The following is a 16,775-nucleotide window of genomic DNA, read 5'->3' as shown; positions in this document are numbered from 1 at the left end:
GCAGGAAAGAAGGAGGCTCTGCAGTTGCCCAGTGAGAGCTCGCTTAGGTGCCTGGGACCTGCATACAAGGACCCCCAGAAGTGGCTGTTCCTCTAGGAACATCAGAGATTAATTTCTAGGCTGACCACTGCTGTGATAGCAGTTGAGTTTTTCCTGTGTGTAGATCCTTGTCCCTTAGGTCCTCTCTTTGCCTGTATTTCTTGTGACTGTCATGCAGAGCTGAAGGAAACTGATACTTATAACCAAGGGCACTGGCCAAGGACCATACCCCATTGAGGGGGGTCCTGTCATGAGCTCTGACCTGGGGTCTGGGACCTTCATACATCATCTTGTTCAGCCTTCACACAAAGCTAACTCACTCACTATCTCTCTCTGCTTGGCTTTTTATACCTTGCCTCAACATCTTCTTTGGGCTGCAGATATCTTTGCTAGTTTCTGACTGCACAGTTCAGTAGGACCCTGTATAAGATCAGCTTAGAGGGTTCAGAAAGAACCTGTAGTGAATTCTGAATGATTCTGCTTCTGAAGTGAAGTGGTAGTACAGAGCTTCCAGAAGTCACTGATGGTGAGTCTGAAATACCCTGTACAATTTTACAAAGAATCTGTCTTCCTTATGAGACTCGTCTTCCCTTAATGAATAAAGATGTTCATGTATAATCTTGGAGAATGTTTAAGTTGAGAGGTGACAGATTTGTAGCAGGGAGCTGCTTGAGCATTAAAATGAACTCTTGGCTGGGCATGGTGGCTCATCCTGTAATCCCAGCACTTTGGAGCACTGAGGTGGGAAGATTGCTTGAGCCTAGGAGTTTGAAACCAGCCTAGGCAACATAGTGTGACCCGATCTCTACAACAAATTTAAAAATTAGCCAGGTGTGTTAGTATATGCCTGTAGCTTTAGCTACTCAGGAGGCTCGGGTGGAAGTATCACCTGATCCCAGGAAGTCGACCCTGGTAAGCTGTGATTGTGCCACTGCACTCTAGCCTGGGCAACAGAGTGAGACCCCAACTCAAAAATAAAAGAACTCTAAGTAGTGCCCATGGGTTGCTTGGGCTGATGTCATCATTATATCGTGAGCTGTGGCCACATGGGATATGCTCGGCTGGATTCTGGACAGAGGGAAAGTGATCAAGAGTGGTCCTTACCCCAGTTCTGCCACTGTATTATTCAGTTATGTCTCTTCCCCTCACTGGGCGTTTCTTGTTCCCACTGGTCAGCTAAGAGCATGTGTCCTCTCTGATGCCCTTGGCAGCCCCAGAGTATATTGGTTTTGTTACCTTTCTACTCAGTGATTCAAGCTCTTACTCCTAAAGGCTGATCATAGTGAGCCCCTCCTTGGTTCCTGGCATTTTATGGGCTTTTAATACATCTTGTACAGAACTGAGCTTCCATTTGTGTCTAAGCCACAACATCCAGGCAGAACTAGAACCAGATGTCAAGCTGCTTCTCAGGCCAGAGCAGGGGCTGGTTCTCCCCACAGCTGCTCCAGGGGCTGGTCAGGCAGCCCAGCTAGCACTTGACTGGACCATCTGAGACTTGCCTGAGCCAAAAACCCTGATATTCCTAGAGAAGTCTGGAGCAGAGACCAGCTACTCTTGGTAGAAGACTTTCTGCTGCTGCAAATATGGGCCAGGGTGACTCGGAGGGCCCTGACTAGTAGCTTAGGATTTCATATGAAAAGGGCACACTGTGAGAGGTGGCACCAGGGCCCAGGCCAACTGGCCTATTCAGACCCTATCGTATCCTAGCAGTTCCATTGACATGCTGCCCTGTGATTACAGACAGAGCCCCAGGCAGCGTGCTGGTCCTTGCTGGGGTTCTGTTCATGAGAGCTAGCTGTTAGGAGCATGTACTGTAACCAGGCAGCTGTCTCATAGCAGGAATGGCTTTGGGGGCTTAGCTGTGAAGTAGTAATCAGTTGTGCATTTTGTCTCTATTGCTGCATGGTGAGATGTTTACCTTCAGAAGCTCTACAGTTCACCAGATTAAGCCATTTAAATTGGCAAATGGATTTAGGCTGTGAGACACCTGATTTCTTTAAATTTAGGATAATATTTGGACACACCATGGTGTGATGGAGAGAGCATTCATTACCTTAGCCAACAGGCAGAGTTGGTATTCAGTGCTAGTCTCCACCATCTGGTACTTGGATGACCATGGGCAAATTACTGAACTGGCCCTGGCATCAGTTTTCTTAACTATAAAAGAGAGACAAAAGCAATGATAGTGACAATAATTACTATTTAACAACAATGGCAATAATAAATACATTATTGCTTAGTATGTCCATAAACTTACTGTGTTCTAAGCATTGTTCTAAGCCCTTGTATGCATTTGACTCTCATAGCAATTTTGTGATGTAGGTTCCATTATTTTCTGTCTTTTATAGATAAAGCAATTGAGTCACAGAGTGGGTAGGTAGCTTGCCTACTCTTGCCCAGCTAGTAAGTAATAGATCTGGAAGTCAAGCCTGGGCAGCTTGACTCTAGAGCCTATGTTCCTACTAATATTCTAGACTGTCTCATATAGAATCATGAGCATTGATGTAATAATATATGGAATAATACCTAGAAAAAAGTCTTGCTCCTTGTAGGTGCTAAAATGTGTTGGCCACTCTGCCTTAATCCCCTCTCTTCCCCCATACTGCTAAGCCAAGTCTTTGGACTCCTGCCTGTGGCAGTTAGGAATGACTGAGATCTCTGGCTGTGTGATCTGAACACAAAGTGTGGTGAAGGAAGGTGGTGTCACCGTTTCACAGAAGTCAGGGTGTCTCATCTGGACTATGGACTGGCCATTCCAGCAAAGTGATATGTGCTTATGAACATAGTGAGGGTCCTTCACCTTCTTCCTCTAGCAGGGAAAATAGTTGCCCTTTTACCCTTGCCTGGATTGTAGACCACTGACTCTGTTGCTCAGAAATGATTCATTTCGCTTATTGTTTGTTTTTACTCTTTTTGTCTGAGCTACACAGTGTCAGGACAAACTGGTCTGAATTTGAGGCCTCAGTGGCTGAGATGAGTCTTAAAAATGAGTGGTAGAGTGGGAGGCAGTGCCCAACACAAGCAGAATGTGGTAGGAAGGTGGAGAGTGGAGTCAGGGATTGAAGGTAGAATTATTCCACTCACAGTTTATCCCAAGTCCTAGCCTTGTCTCGTGGGTAGGATAGGCTGGGACAGGCGAGCCCAGGGACACAGGAACTGACATATGCATGTTCTTTTCACACCTTCTCTGTCCCTTTCTCCAGAGCGTGAGGAAGATTAATAAGGTTACCAATCCATTGAATTCAGAGTAAAAACTGTTCTTCAGAAAGTTATTTGAGCATTTCAGAAAGATGTTGAGGTTTGCTTGTTAATATGAAATATACACACACCTATGTCAGTGCCCAAAGTTGGTTAGAGTTTATTGACTTTCTCCCACATAAAGGGAACCTTTTAGGATGTTCTGTGCTGAAGACAGTGATGGAAATGGGAAGTTGTAAGATAGAGATGACCTGGTTTTTTGCTTTGGGAATTTACAAACCACATTGATGTATGTTTTTGCATTATAGGTTTGTCTACAGATTTTGACCATCTGAAGTTGACCCCTGACTCAAGCATTCTCTGCTGCTCCTCCACGCTTTGAAGAAATGTCTGTCACTTACGATGATTCTGTTGGAGTAGAAGTGTCCAGCGATAGCTTCTGGGAGGTAATGCCCATGCTTTCTTCCTGATGAATGCAGTGACCAGGACAATGGTGCCTGGCACACCTTTTGCGTTTTGGTGGGGCTGGAAGGATGAGATGAACATGCCCCACAACCAGCCCAGCGTTTGCGCTCAGATCTAGGTGACAGCAGAAAAGATGTGAATGCTTGTTTTGAGCCCATTCAGGTATGCATTAGTCATCAGTAGAGATGGTGAACTTAACTCGCAAGAAAAGTGTGACACTTTAAAGAGATTAGGGGTATTTGTGAAAGATCTTGTTAATCTGTCCATTCTTAGATCTTTTCGTGTTTAGCCATGGGTTACTGGGAGTGACATAGTTAATTGCTGGGCTTGAGGCACTTTACTTTCAAATTCTGTATAGAAACACAGATGGACCTGATGTAATATGATGCTGGACAGCACAGGCAAGTGACCAAAGGGCCAAAGAAGCCTCCCTCAAGCTTGTTGAAGCATCTGCCTGCCAGTCTGTGCCCATGAGAGGCTCCCTTTCTGATTAGATTATTTTGTGGGTTTTTTTTTTTTTTTTTTTTAAGTCATTCTTCCCAAGCTCCACTTACTTTTTCTGCATGCTGGTTAAAGGAAGGTCAATTTTTAAAATCAAATTTTGTCCCCATGGAAAAACCCCTGGAGCTTTCCTGGTTGTTATGTGCTTTGTGGAAAAGGCTTTGCAGTTAGAAAAAGCTGGGCTCTGATCCCAGCTATGCTATTACTAGCTGTGTGACTTTGGGTGAGTTGTTGAATTAATCTGAGCCATGGCCTTTATCTGTAAAGAGAGGGTACTTTTGACCTCCAAGGGAGACTGCCACCATCAGATAAGAAGGTAGGCGTCAGCACCTGTATAGGTGTTTTCCTGACATAGGAGGCTCTGGTGGTAGAAGAGATGAGGGTGATGTCTTGGCATTTGCTAGGGACTAGCATGAAGTATTTTAGAAACCTGAAGTAATTAGGTGTATAGTTTTGTCTGAAATCAAATACTATCTGATTACTGTCTAATAGAGGCAAGTGATCATATGTGCCCAAGTTTTTTAAAAAAGATGTGCAAGGAGCTCAAAATTCTATCAAAACTTTTTTTCCTTATATATTGAGTGAAAAGGTAATCATTGGCTTTTAGCTGAATATTTCATTTACTAAAAGTGTGTACTTACTGAACATTTATTGTGTGCTAGGTCCTGTGCAGGTAAGCAGGGAATGTGACAGACCGTGTCCCTGCCCTCAAGAAACCTTCAGAGCCATGGAGAACCTTTCTGATTTGTAAATGGAGTGATGTTGCCAGCTGATATAAATTAGACCCTGCCTTGGGCTCAGTGGGAGTGCAGACAGGATAAGCCTAATCCAAGGCCCCCTGTGAGTGATAGGTCTGGAGAGGCAACAGGAATAGGTGAAGCTATTGCTTTGGAGCCCATGGGCCTGGGTTTGACTCTTGGCCTCATCACTGCCTGTGTATGACTTTGGGCAAGTCCCAGATCTGTCAGATGGGGGTAATAATGGTACCCACATCATAGTATTGTTGTGAGGATTTAAGGAATGAATAAATACACGTGAGTGTGTAGGGTATCAGGACAGGTCTGGCTGGGGACTCTTCCTTCTGTGGGAGCTGGAGGGAATCAATGCAGACAGTCTACAATCTATTCCTGCAGTGCCTTTGACAACCTTGTTTTAATTACCTACTTGGTGGCAGAAACTGCTGAGATAATTTAGTAGCTAAATATAGTGCTATTCCAGGCATCTTCGGCTACTTATTTTTAAAATATAAGTTAAGACCAGGCTCAGTGGTACAGGCTGTAATCCCAGTGCTTTGAGAGGCTGAGGTGAGTGGATTGCCTGAGCCCGCAGGTTCGAGACCTGCCTGGGCAACTTGACGAGACCTCATCTCTACAATAAATAAAAAATTAGCTGGGTGTGGTAGCGTGCACCTGTAGTTCCAGCTACTTGGAAGGCTGAGATGGAAGGATCGCCAGAGCCCAGCAGGTCGAGGCTGCAGTGGCTGGGAGTGGCCACTGCACTCCAGTCTGGGTCACAGAGTGAGACTCCAACTCAAAAAAAAAAAATGTAAGTTAAACATTGCTAGTATATATTGTCTGCAAATATTAAAATCAAGTAGCTTTAACAAGTCCCACGCAGCCAGCACACAGATGGTTCCGGAGTGACCTATTCCACTTAGACCTTTTGGTGGGAAGGAGTAAAATTAAACACAAAAGACTTTTCCACCTTGAAATTCCAAGACTTTCTTTGGGGAAAGTTGCCTTCCAGGAGCCTTTGGTCATGACAGTTGGAAGGATAAGACAGATGCTGGGCAGGTCATCGTGCTAGATGCTGTAGGATGTGCTGGGGTTCCCCTGGAAGAGGGAACAGGAAAGGTAGTGTGGAAGAGAGGGACACTGGTACTTACCAAGCACTCAGATGCTTGCTAGATGACTGTATGTGGACAAGCACTGATCTGTGGGAGGAAAAATTACCCCCAGGAATGTAATCCTGAATAGAGCTATTTCGTGCATATTTGGAGGTGGTACTTCCTACATTGCTCAACCCTGCAGTAAGAGCTTTAGAAAAAAGAGGGGGAAGGAGTGTCCATATCCTACAATGAAAGTGTTTATAACATAGCTAGGAGGAGAAAGGACCATGGCTTCTGTGGAGTATGAAAACATTAGGTCCACCTCCAACTCTGCCTCTCAGTGACATGGCCTGCTGGGCAGAATCAGCAGAAGGAAGGGTAGGGCGAGGCCTTACATTGAGAGCAGTGGGAGGGAACAGCATTCCAGGCTGGAGCAAAGTCTGGAACCTGAGTGAGCATGATCTTGCAGAGGGCCGAGGACCTTGACCTCTTTGGATCCAAGTGCCGATTTTGGAACGGAATGGAAAATCATGCGGGATTAGGATGACTGAGGCCAGGTGGAGGCTCTTCCCCAAGTGGGCTGCTCCCTCAGCAAGTCAGAGTCTGGCACATCCTGCTCTCAGGCTTTCCAGTGGGGTGTGGGGCAGCTTGACTGCTTCTGGCAAGTCTTCCTGACTTGCTTGGGTGTCGCAGGTCTCCCACTGTGTTTCTGTTTCCAGGCCGTGCTTCTGGGTCCTCTCTCTGGGTCTGATGTACAGAGAGCCTGTGCTGTGGCCTGTGGGACTTCTCAGGTTTCAGCAGCTCTTCCTGGCCTTCCTCTGCCCTCAATGGACTCTGAGAGCATGGTGACAGGTCGATCCCCCAGCAGGACTGAGGGCTGCTGCCTGCATCTTTGTGGGCTCCTTAGGGGCCAGACTCCAATTATCTCTGGAACTGGACCCTGAGCCTGTCTCGTCAAACATTTCCTGAGGCAGGATTTCTGTAAGCTGTCAGCTGTATACACATTTAAAGCTTAGCTTTCCAGGATACACCCAGACTGGGTCTCACCTGTCTGTACTCTTGTAGGCACAGAGTCTTTGAGGAGAGGAATATTTGGGGATGAAGAGGATATAAGTATGTTGCTGTCATATATTCTGGGAATGTTAGCCCTAAAGAGAATTGACATGTGACTCACCATCTACTGTCCCCTTCCAGGAAGGCTCTCCCTGCAGGTTGTTTTCAGCTTGCTCTGAGTTGGGCTGGTTCTCCTCAGACTCCGGCACTGCAGAGACAACTCGTCACATGAGGACACCTATATTGACAGTTTGTCTGGAAACCATCCTTGTGGAGCAATGTGGACTTTTCCCATCCTTCTAGACCAGTTTATGGGCCATGCATTTAGAAGCTACTGCCACCCGTGTTCTTGGGCTCCACAAAGACTGATTTTCCACTTGCCACAGCCCAGATGCTGGTCTAAGTCCTGGGAACCTCAGATGAGGTACAGTCTCAAGCCCCCAAAGCCAGTGTTGCATGGTGAGCAGTTAGGAGGCAGCAGGGCAGTGCTGTGAACAGAAGCAAGAGGTGAGGGAACATAAACACCACCTTTCCCTCAGAGCAGCGACCCATGCTGTTTGTTTTCTAGCCACCCTCAACATATACTGACCCAGGCAGACTTTTTGGTATGATGGTCGTTGTGTGTCAACTCTACAAAAGCAATGGGCATAACGCCCACTTCCTTAGGCTCCTCATACAAATTGTGCTTCAGCTTGGTTATAATCTCACTGTGCTCAGACACAGCTCCCAGGAGGTTCATTGGCTGTCCCCATTAGTTTCACTCAGGTTTCTAAATATAGCCATCAGTGCTTTCTTCCCACCAAGCTAGTATCTGCTGAACCATGAGCAAGGATTAGAGCGTCTCCTCTTTCTCTACCTCGCTGCCAGGAAACTCATCCAGAAAAGAAACCCAGACAGCCCTGCCCTGGTGGGAAGCTTCAGTTTCTGCATCCTCTTCAAAATCAGACCACACTTTTTAGCATGACTAGGACACAAGCATGTGTTGGCAGCTAGCTGGACCACCTGCGCTTCCTGAGGCGCTCTGTCCTGGAAGATCTGAGCCACGTTTAGAGCTCCCGTCCAAAAGATCTGTGTCTTTCCCACTGCCTCCATCTCTTTTCCAGAAAGCTACTCTTCCGGGAAGCCTTCCCTGACTGCTCCTGGGTGGCTTAGGCAGCCTTCCCTCATGCTCATCCAGAGTGCTGTACCATCACTGTTGGCTTCTCTTTCTGTCTGTGAACTCCCTCTGAGCGTGGACATGTTTCTCACCTGACAATTTGAGTCTTAGCACAGTACATGACACACAGAATAATTGATTGAATGAATGAGGGTGTAAGTCAGAAAGAATGAGATTTAATGCTGGGTAATAAGACATGCCCTGCTCGTAAGAAACTCACAAATATTTGTATTTGGAGCTAATATATGTACACAGATAGACATAATACTGAGCAGAAGTCATTCTTTAAGTAAACATATGTAGGGTACCTATGTGTACCAGGTCCTATTCTAGGCCTTGAGGATACAGCATGTGAATAAAACAGACAAAAGTGATTTCTAAATGATCCTGATCAGATTATGTGTGGATTCAGAAGTCGGCTGTCCCTCCTGACTGGGTACACAAAGCTGTGTTAGAGGTGGCGTCTGATTACCAGCTCTCTCTTGGAGAGTGGTGGCTTTGTGTTCCCCTATTGTATGCTGCGCAGGATGTGTACACTCTGTGATAGTTCTTCAAGCTGTGTGTTTATGATCTGCTTACCTTTCTTTGGTCATGTGACTGCAACAGAACATTCTGAAATTAAAAGCCGTGATTGCAGTTCACGTTGACTGGGCCCAGCCCCTGTTCTCAGTCCTCACAGCCCCTGCTGAGATTGTGATCTCCACTCGTCAGATGGGAAAACTAAGGTGCACAATGCTTTGATACTGTCTACCTTCACAGAGATAGTAGGTGGTGGAGCTGGGATTGGGCCCACTCATTTGAACTCTAGAACTTGTTCTCCTACCCCTGCTGGTAGCCTTTCCTGAGCTCTCTTCAGAGAGATTCCTTTGCAATGACTGCCAGACATTGAAATGCTACTGCTTTGGCATGAAAAAGTAGTCATGTCTGTGTTCAGACCCAGGCTCCACTGTTTGCCAATGTATGACTCTGAGGGCTCAGAGAAGTGAAATAATCAGTTCAGCTTCTGAGGTGGTAACATGGCATTGCTAATTCCTACTTCCCAGGACGATTTAAGAATTATAAAGAACATCCACAAGGAGACTAAAATTGTGTATAACACTTTCTTTCTTTTTATGGCAGAAACTCTTTGGCAGAATCCTCCCTGATGTTACACACAAAATATAGACAGGCTGTGTTTCTTGGCAAATGTTTGTTTAAGGTTTTTATCCTTGTTTTGGGAGAGTTGCATTTCTGATGGCATTTGGCCGTTCCAGGATTTCTGAACAGGCTTCTACAGCCCGCTCTTTAGACTCACCTGTTTTAGGAATGAGTTGCATTTTTTGGAATTTCTTCTATGCTAAGGAGAAAATATAGGTTTCCTAAGATCCTGCTGGTCTTTTCCACTGCAGTTTAGATAGTGAGAATTTGCTGTCCTGGACAGGCAAGGGCCCTAGACATGTAGGCAGCCTTTATCTCAGCCTGGTTTGTCTGCCTTTCAACCTCATGACTCTTTAGAATTATGATTTTTGAAGTGGGTGGTTCTTACTGTGGTTTTTACTGTTCAGATTAAGCAATCTGAGCAGTGGCTGGATGCTTATGAAAATACACTGAAGTCAATGTTGAATTAGACATACTGATTTTTTTTTTTTTTTTGAGTTGGAGTGTCACTCTGTCTCCCAGACTGGAGTGCAGTGACTGCTTCCAGCCACTGCAACCTCGACCTGCTGGGCTCCAACGATCCTTCCGCCTCAGCCTTCCAAGTAGCTGGAACTACAGGCGTGCGCTACCACGCCTGGCTAATTTTTGATTTATTGTAGAGATGAGGTCTCACCAAGTTGCCCAGGCAGGTCTCGAACCCGCAGGCTCAGGCAATCCACTTGCCTCAGCCTCCCAAAGCGCTGGGATTACAGACCGAGCCACCGAGCCTGGCTATTGACTTTGATATTGAGATTGAAGTAGAAAACAATCTTTGCTGCCCAGTCTCTGCCCAGTAATAGAGTTCTTGCTAATGGTGGTTATGGATTTTCACTAAGCTACCCTTTATCTTTGGTCATTCAGTTCAGCTACTATGGGCCAGGTCTAGGACATAGAGGTAAACATGACGGGGGCAATTCCTGTCCTCGGGGAGCTCTCAGGCCAGCAGCAGCACTTAGACAGTTACACAAGTGATCACCAATTCCCTCTGACAACTTTCAGCACTCCTGTTGTCCCTGTCTGTGGCTGCTGGCCCGTAGCTCGGCAGGAGCAGGGTGACCCTACTTGGCCTGTGTGGCACAGCACACAGGAGAGACTTCCATACCTGAAAGGAGAGGGTGGTGGTGAGTGGTTAGGTAGGAATGACTGAGGGTCTTACAGGAGCTCTCCCAGTGGAGTCCAGCAGTTGTCAGAACTGGCCCAGTTCCAGCAGGCAGGCACTGGGCCTACAGATGGTTTGCTGTGTGCAGGGTGGGCACAGCAGGGACCAGCTGTGACTCACACTGATCCTCTTCACCTGTTTGCCCAGGAAGCCTGCAAGGAACCAACTTGGTTTATTTTGGTTCGCTACCACAAATCATAGAAGTTTTCATTTTGTTTTCAGCATTGTCTTCATCATATTCCCTCACTCATTCCTTATGCTGGGGGAAAAAGTCAAGTTATACTTTTGGTGGGGAGAAGGGAAAGCAGAATTTGGGGTGTACCAACACAGTTTGGGCTCAGGAAACAGTAATGTCCTGCTTCTGTTTGTGACGGGATGCCCAGTGCCAGGCGCTGGGCCAGCAGCATCAATGAGACAGGAAAGGGGGATGAATTAGATCGTCTTTCATTCTGTCCATGCTGGCGTGTCTCTCCCTTTCTGAATGCTGTCCTTCTAAATGCCAGATAAAGAGTCACTGCGTTTTTGCCTTGAGGGAATTTAACACTTCAGGGTTTTATGCTGTCAAGAAGTCTGTCCTCTTGAAGATAAAATTGTATTTTCTCATTTGATTTCAGTGATGTCAAAGTAACTTTCTAAAGCTGTTTAAGAGACACATTTTTTTCTTTCTACTCAGTAACAAATCTAATTATGCAATTTTAGAGTGGGAAGGGTCTGTAGTGTTCAATTAGACTATGGTGGCTTCGCTCCATGGAGACGTTTGTGGGCAAACAATTGTCTGGGCTGGCATGGTGGGTGTATAGCTGAGGTGTCCAGTGGTGGGGTTGGGGGCTAGGAGGGAAACAGGAGTTATGAAGTAAACTGGGGTTCAGGTACAGGGGGTAGGAGTGGGGAGAGAAGGTTGGAAGGAGTCAGGAGACTTCCTGGAGGAATTACTTCTCCTGCATGTTCCTTACTGGACATCTAGCTTTGTACCTTAGGGTTGAACCAGTTTGGAATGTCTCTCAAACTCCCTGTCAGTCAGGGTGAGCTTCAGGGTTTCTGCAGAAAGCCACTGGTCTTCAGTGACCGCTTACCTGGGGACCCAGGCAGGTGATCTCACCTCCAGTGGTGGTGACTACCTGTGTCATCAGGTACCCAGGAGTGTGGGGGCAAGTAAAAGTGGCACCCGGGGACCACCCACCCCACCTTTGCCAGTACTCAGCGCTAGTCTGAAGGATGAGCATGTGAGTGTACTGCCGGGAGACCTGGAGCTCCAGGGCAGGGTGTACACAGGATGGCATGTGCTGGGTGTGTGAGCACTGTGTAGGGCATTCGGGCCTTCCTCAATTCTGTGCAAAACGCACCGGGGGCACAGAGCACAGTGAACCTTGCACATGGCCTTGAGTCAGCTCCAAAATAGCTTTGTTTAAGCACATCCTTCCTCTCTATATTATTTATTTTGTGTGTTCCGCCTTTGGAGTTAGGATCCTAAAATTGCAGTTTCTGGGTTTCCATTTCATACCCCTTTTAATTTTGTTATTTGAATTTAAAATTCACTTAAAGACCAATAACTAATTGATCTGGAAAGTTGTTGAAATCTGGGATTTGTGCTTTTAAACTGTAAAACAACAAGGGGGAGCCTTTGCAGGGTAGTGAGCCCTATATTCTTCACCCTCCTACTTGAGGAATGTCAGTTCCAGGAACAGAGGAAGGGGCCAGGTGGTGTCAGGGGCAAGTACTGACCGCAAACTTGGAGCTGGAACAGGAATGAGGTCCTGAGGAAAGGACAGGACTCATGCTGGTCAGAGTCAGCCCAGAGCTCGCAAATGAGGTGGTTTGGAAACCGAGGCTGTTGATGAAACTATAGCAGCAGCAGCAGCAGGCCCAGCAAGAAGCACTGATCTCTCCAGGGGCCCTGCAGGATAAATAGCGTCACCCCATTTGCAGGTGGGAAGCCTCAGTTATGTGAGGTATAGCCTTGACTGGTGATTCCAGGGAACACCAAGGTGAGAAGCTCCTGGGGCCTTCATTCCAGGGCCGGGTAAGTTGGGATCCCACTGGTGGGTAGATTGAAAGGATAGTCAGGGGCCAGGAGAAGTGGAATCCTGCAGAAATGAGGATGTGAAGAGCACCGTTTGACATTTGAAGGCAAAGCATAGGCTTGATGGTTTTCAAAGATACCCCTTACTCTTTGGTGTCTTCAAGCACACATCACAGACTTCACAACCTCAAGATCAATAGTCACCTCATTTAGAAAGGAGATTCAGCATAGAGATTGGGATAGGTTATGCAAAAGTTGCCCTAAGCTCTCACCCTGAGGTTGCCAGGCCAGTGTGTACAGGATACAGTGTCTGCCATGCACACACAACCCCCCCCAACACACATACAAGGAATGTGGGTGAGGGATAAAGGCGCTGCTGGGCACAGTCCTGGGGAGAAGGGTCTCAGTCCTGGAGCCCTCCCAGTCTGCCTGAGACACAAGCAGGGTTAGAGGAAAATTATTCAGGCCCTGGATTTCCCTGAAAGCTTTCCAGGCTGCAGTCGAGGGCCAATGAGGCCCTTCTGCTGGCTTATCTTTGTATTATCTCTCAGGAATGTAACAAAAGCACTGGAGTTGCTCATTTGCCTTCCATGGAGCTACTCTCTCTGACGAGTTGCCTCTTCTAAGCTATTGTGGAGGGAGCTTGTGTGACTGGGTTAAGAACTTGATAAGTAAAGGATCATGAGTTATTTCATTGCCCATGCCTCTGAGCTCTCACCAACTTCTCAATCTCCTCGTCTCCACATAGAATCTAAATCCCAGCTCCCAGCACCACTTGGGCTCTGAGAAGATATTATTGAGTGCCATCTCTGTGCCTGGCATGGAGGATGGAGACAAGAGCACAATCGTTGCCCTCAAACACCACTACTGTAACACACTTTGGCATGTGATGGCAGATGTGCACACAAGGGAACAATAGTGGGAGGCTTCACAGAGTGGCAGCAGAGCATGCAGTATGTGCTCTGTGGGACTCATGACATCTTTCTGAAGGCTTCAGAAAGCACCTTGTGACAGAGTTCCCTTCAGCTCTCACCTCAAACATCACTTCCTCCAGGCAGCTGACCACCCAGAGTGTTCCTTCCCAGAATTTGTCACCATCTGTAATTGTGTTATTTTTCTGACCATAAGTTCCATGAGGGAAGAGCCCATCACAGTTTGTTCACCATTATATTTCTAGTGCCTCATGAAGTCTTTGGTCCACAGTAGATTTTAAATATCTGTGAGTAACAAGAGGGTGTTACCAGACCCTCAAAAATGGAGAATTACAAATGTTTCCATGGGGAGCTAGCCAGGTGGCATTGGCGGGTTAGAAACTGTTCCCTCTGGGGCCGGCTGTGCCAAACTGGCCAGCAAAAGGAAGGGCCCTGCTGGTGCCCTCCAGGCAGGTCCATGGAACCGAAATCAAATGTTTTATCCAAAGCTGATAAAGTATGTCAAGAAGCTTCCTGATCTTCCTTTTTTAATTTTTTTTCCCTGAGTCAGAGTCCCACTCTGTCGCCCAGGCTGGAGTGCAGTGGCACACTCACAGCTACGGCAGCCTCAAGGTGCTGGGCTCAGGTGATCCTTTTACTTTAGTTTTCCAATTAGCTGGACCTACAGGTGCATGCCACCATGCCCGGCTAATTTTTTGATTTATTGTAGAGACGCGGTCTCACCAAGTTGTCCAGGCTGGTCTTGAACTCCTGGGCTCAGGCAGTCCTCTTGTGCTGGAATTACTAGTATGAGCCACCATGCCTGACTCCAGCATCTTCTTTGATTAAATTTCTTTAATTAGAAATCCTGGAATTGTCAAAGGCCTTTGGCAGTCATCTAATCCTCTCCCCCTTTCTCTGTGAATGGGCAGGATGAAGAAATGGCCAGCGAGATCAGATCTTGTCAAGTGATGACTGTAGCAGGCTGAGAGCATGGCTGGTTGGAAAAAACCCACCCTGCAGTGTAAACCCACCATATCCCAGTGCATTTGGCCTCACAAGATTAACTCTGCCTCTGCCTTACAGCTGAAGGGACAGAAATGCTCAGAGAGAGACTTGTACAAGGTCACACATTTTGGGGCAGGACCAGGTCTTGCTACACCCCTCGTAAAAACAGGTTGAGAGAATGAAGCTTGCTAGAGAGGGCTAGGAGGTCCAATAGGTTGGAACAAGATATCAAAATCTAGTTTAGCCCATCTTGTTGCCATCTGCAGGCCTGTAATTAAGGAATCCCAAAAGAGTTGTTTCTCATCCTTGTCTTCCAAGCTTACAGAGAAGAAGATACTGGAGCTTCTTAGCATACTTTATCAGCTTTGGATAGAACATTTGACTTTGGGTCCATGAACTTGGGAGGGACACCAGCAGGAGCTCCTCCTTATGTTCGTCAACTTGGCACCGTTGGCTCGCCCTTGAACCTCTCTCCAGGTGCAGAGGAACAGTTGTGGTGCTTGGACCCTCAGGGTTGCAGATTAAAGAACATGATTATTCTGAGGGTAAAATCAAGGTCATCTTCGTCGAGTGGTTCTAGCAGTTTACAGATTTGGGATTCCTGGGATGAGCCTTGCTGGCGTGTGGTGAAGACAGGAGTGGGGTGGTGAAGACAGGAGTGGGGCCTACGTACTGCTTGCCATCTGAAACTCTGTAGCCTTTGCCAAAGCCCACAGGGCTGGTTGAAAGTACACACACCACCTGACATCAACCCAGTAAGTCTCTGTCTACACCCGCTCTGATCCCAGCCTGAGGGAGTTTCAGGCAGGTGGGCTCTGTCTCTTTCTGCTATATGACCACCGGTGGCTACACCTCTTCAAACCTCTTTCCTTTTCTGTAAAATAGGGACACTGATAGTACCCACTGCCTAGTATTGTCATAAGATATGATGAGGCGACCTGCAGTACTATCAGTACACTGCCTGGTCAACAGACATGCTCTATTATGATGCTGCTGCTGCTGAAAACACTCAGTGTAGGGAGGCCTGTCGCCAAGAGGCTTGCAGTCTAGCCAGGGAAGCAAGGCTAATGTGCGTGAGACAATTCTGAGACAAACTGCGACCAAGGGCCATGGGGGCAGTGTTTGGAAGGGCCATCGTAGCCTCCAGCTGGACCAGTCAGCAGGAACAGCTAGCAGGGAATTGCTCTCTCCTGTCTATGGGTGCAGGCGATGCAGGTGCTCCAGCCTGGTGCTCCAGCAAGGACGCGTGGTGGTGTCAGGGAAGCCTCTCTGGAGAAAAGCCGAGACTTAACAGAGAGCTGGGATTGGGGCAGGTAGGATGGGGAGTCATTCAATATCTGTCTCTTTTTCCATTCTCTACGTATAGTTGTTACCTAGTCTCCTCCCCCTTCTAATGTTAAGGTTTTTGTTAGCATGTGCTGTTGTAAGCTTTGTAGCCTTACTTCATGTGCATCCATTTTTAATGCATGCAAAGGCCATCATGCTCCATGTCATTCTGTTTCTGTTCCAGGTGCAGTGTGCCCACCTAGTCCTGGGCATCCTCCCTACTGCTGCATTGCTGTCCCCATGTTTACCTGCCCTGGGACCTGAGGGAACATTTCCGTGGGGATCTAAGTCTGGAGTGAAGTTGTTGGATTGTCATTGGGCACATTCCTGCTTAATGACTTAATTCCTGCCTGATTGTGTACAGAGACCTGCCTAGTCTGCTTTTCCACCATTCCACACATTAAAGGGTACTGTCTGCCCACCTCTGCCCACACGTGACCTTTGCTGCTCCCTGCTTAGTAGAGGCTGCCAGTCCATGAGATAAAGAGCTACCTTGCTGCTCTTGGGTGCCTGCCTCCAAAGAACCATGTGTGGGAGCATCTCTACATGCTGTTTGCCTCTTGTGCTTCTGCTCTGCTCTACTTTCACCTGTTCCTGTTCTTCACCCATCCTCTGGCAAGGCCCTATCCTTTTCATGTTGGTGTGTAGAGCTTCTCAGGATATTTCAGATTTTAGTCCCTGTCAGTTTTAGACATGGCATATTGGGAGACAATATTTGTAGTCTGTTAACTGTCCATTCAGCTTCTGAACAAAAGTTATTAATTAAAGGCTTGGCGTAGTAGCTCCTGCCTGTAATCTCAGCACTTTGGGAGGCTAAGGCAGGATGATTGTTTGAGGCCAGGAGTTCAAGACCAGTCTGGGCAACATAGTGAGACCCCATCTCGGAAAAAACACACACACCCGGATCTATTGCCTTAAAAATTAAAAAGTCATTA

General features: G+C 47.1%; 1 protein-coding gene across 1 annotated transcript in view; it reads left to right on the top strand.

Annotated features, from left to right (window-relative positions):
* Positions 1 to 16,775, top strand: part of PACSIN2 (protein kinase C and casein kinase substrate in neurons 2) — a 95,822-nt gene that overhangs the window by 51,819 nt on the left and 27,228 nt on the right. The window contains exon 2 of the mRNA XM_008063450.2: positions 3,546 to 3,683. Within this exon, the coding sequence (XP_008061641.1) occupies positions 3,624 to 3,683 (60 nt within the window). The 5' untranslated portion in view covers positions 3,546 to 3,623. The remainder of the gene's footprint in view (positions 1 to 3,545; positions 3,684 to 16,775) is intronic.

Source organism: Carlito syrichta, unplaced genomic scaffold (genome assembly GCF_000164805.1).
Source record: "Carlito syrichta isolate Samal-C Ts95f unplaced genomic scaffold, Tarsius_syrichta-2.0.1 Scaffold306853, whole genome shotgun sequence".
In the NCBI taxonomy this organism is placed as follows: Eukaryota; Metazoa; Chordata; class Mammalia; order Primates; family Tarsiidae; genus Carlito; species Carlito syrichta.
The sequence above is the reverse complement of the archived record's forward strand: the minus strand, read 5'-3'. Positions and strand labels throughout refer to the sequence as shown.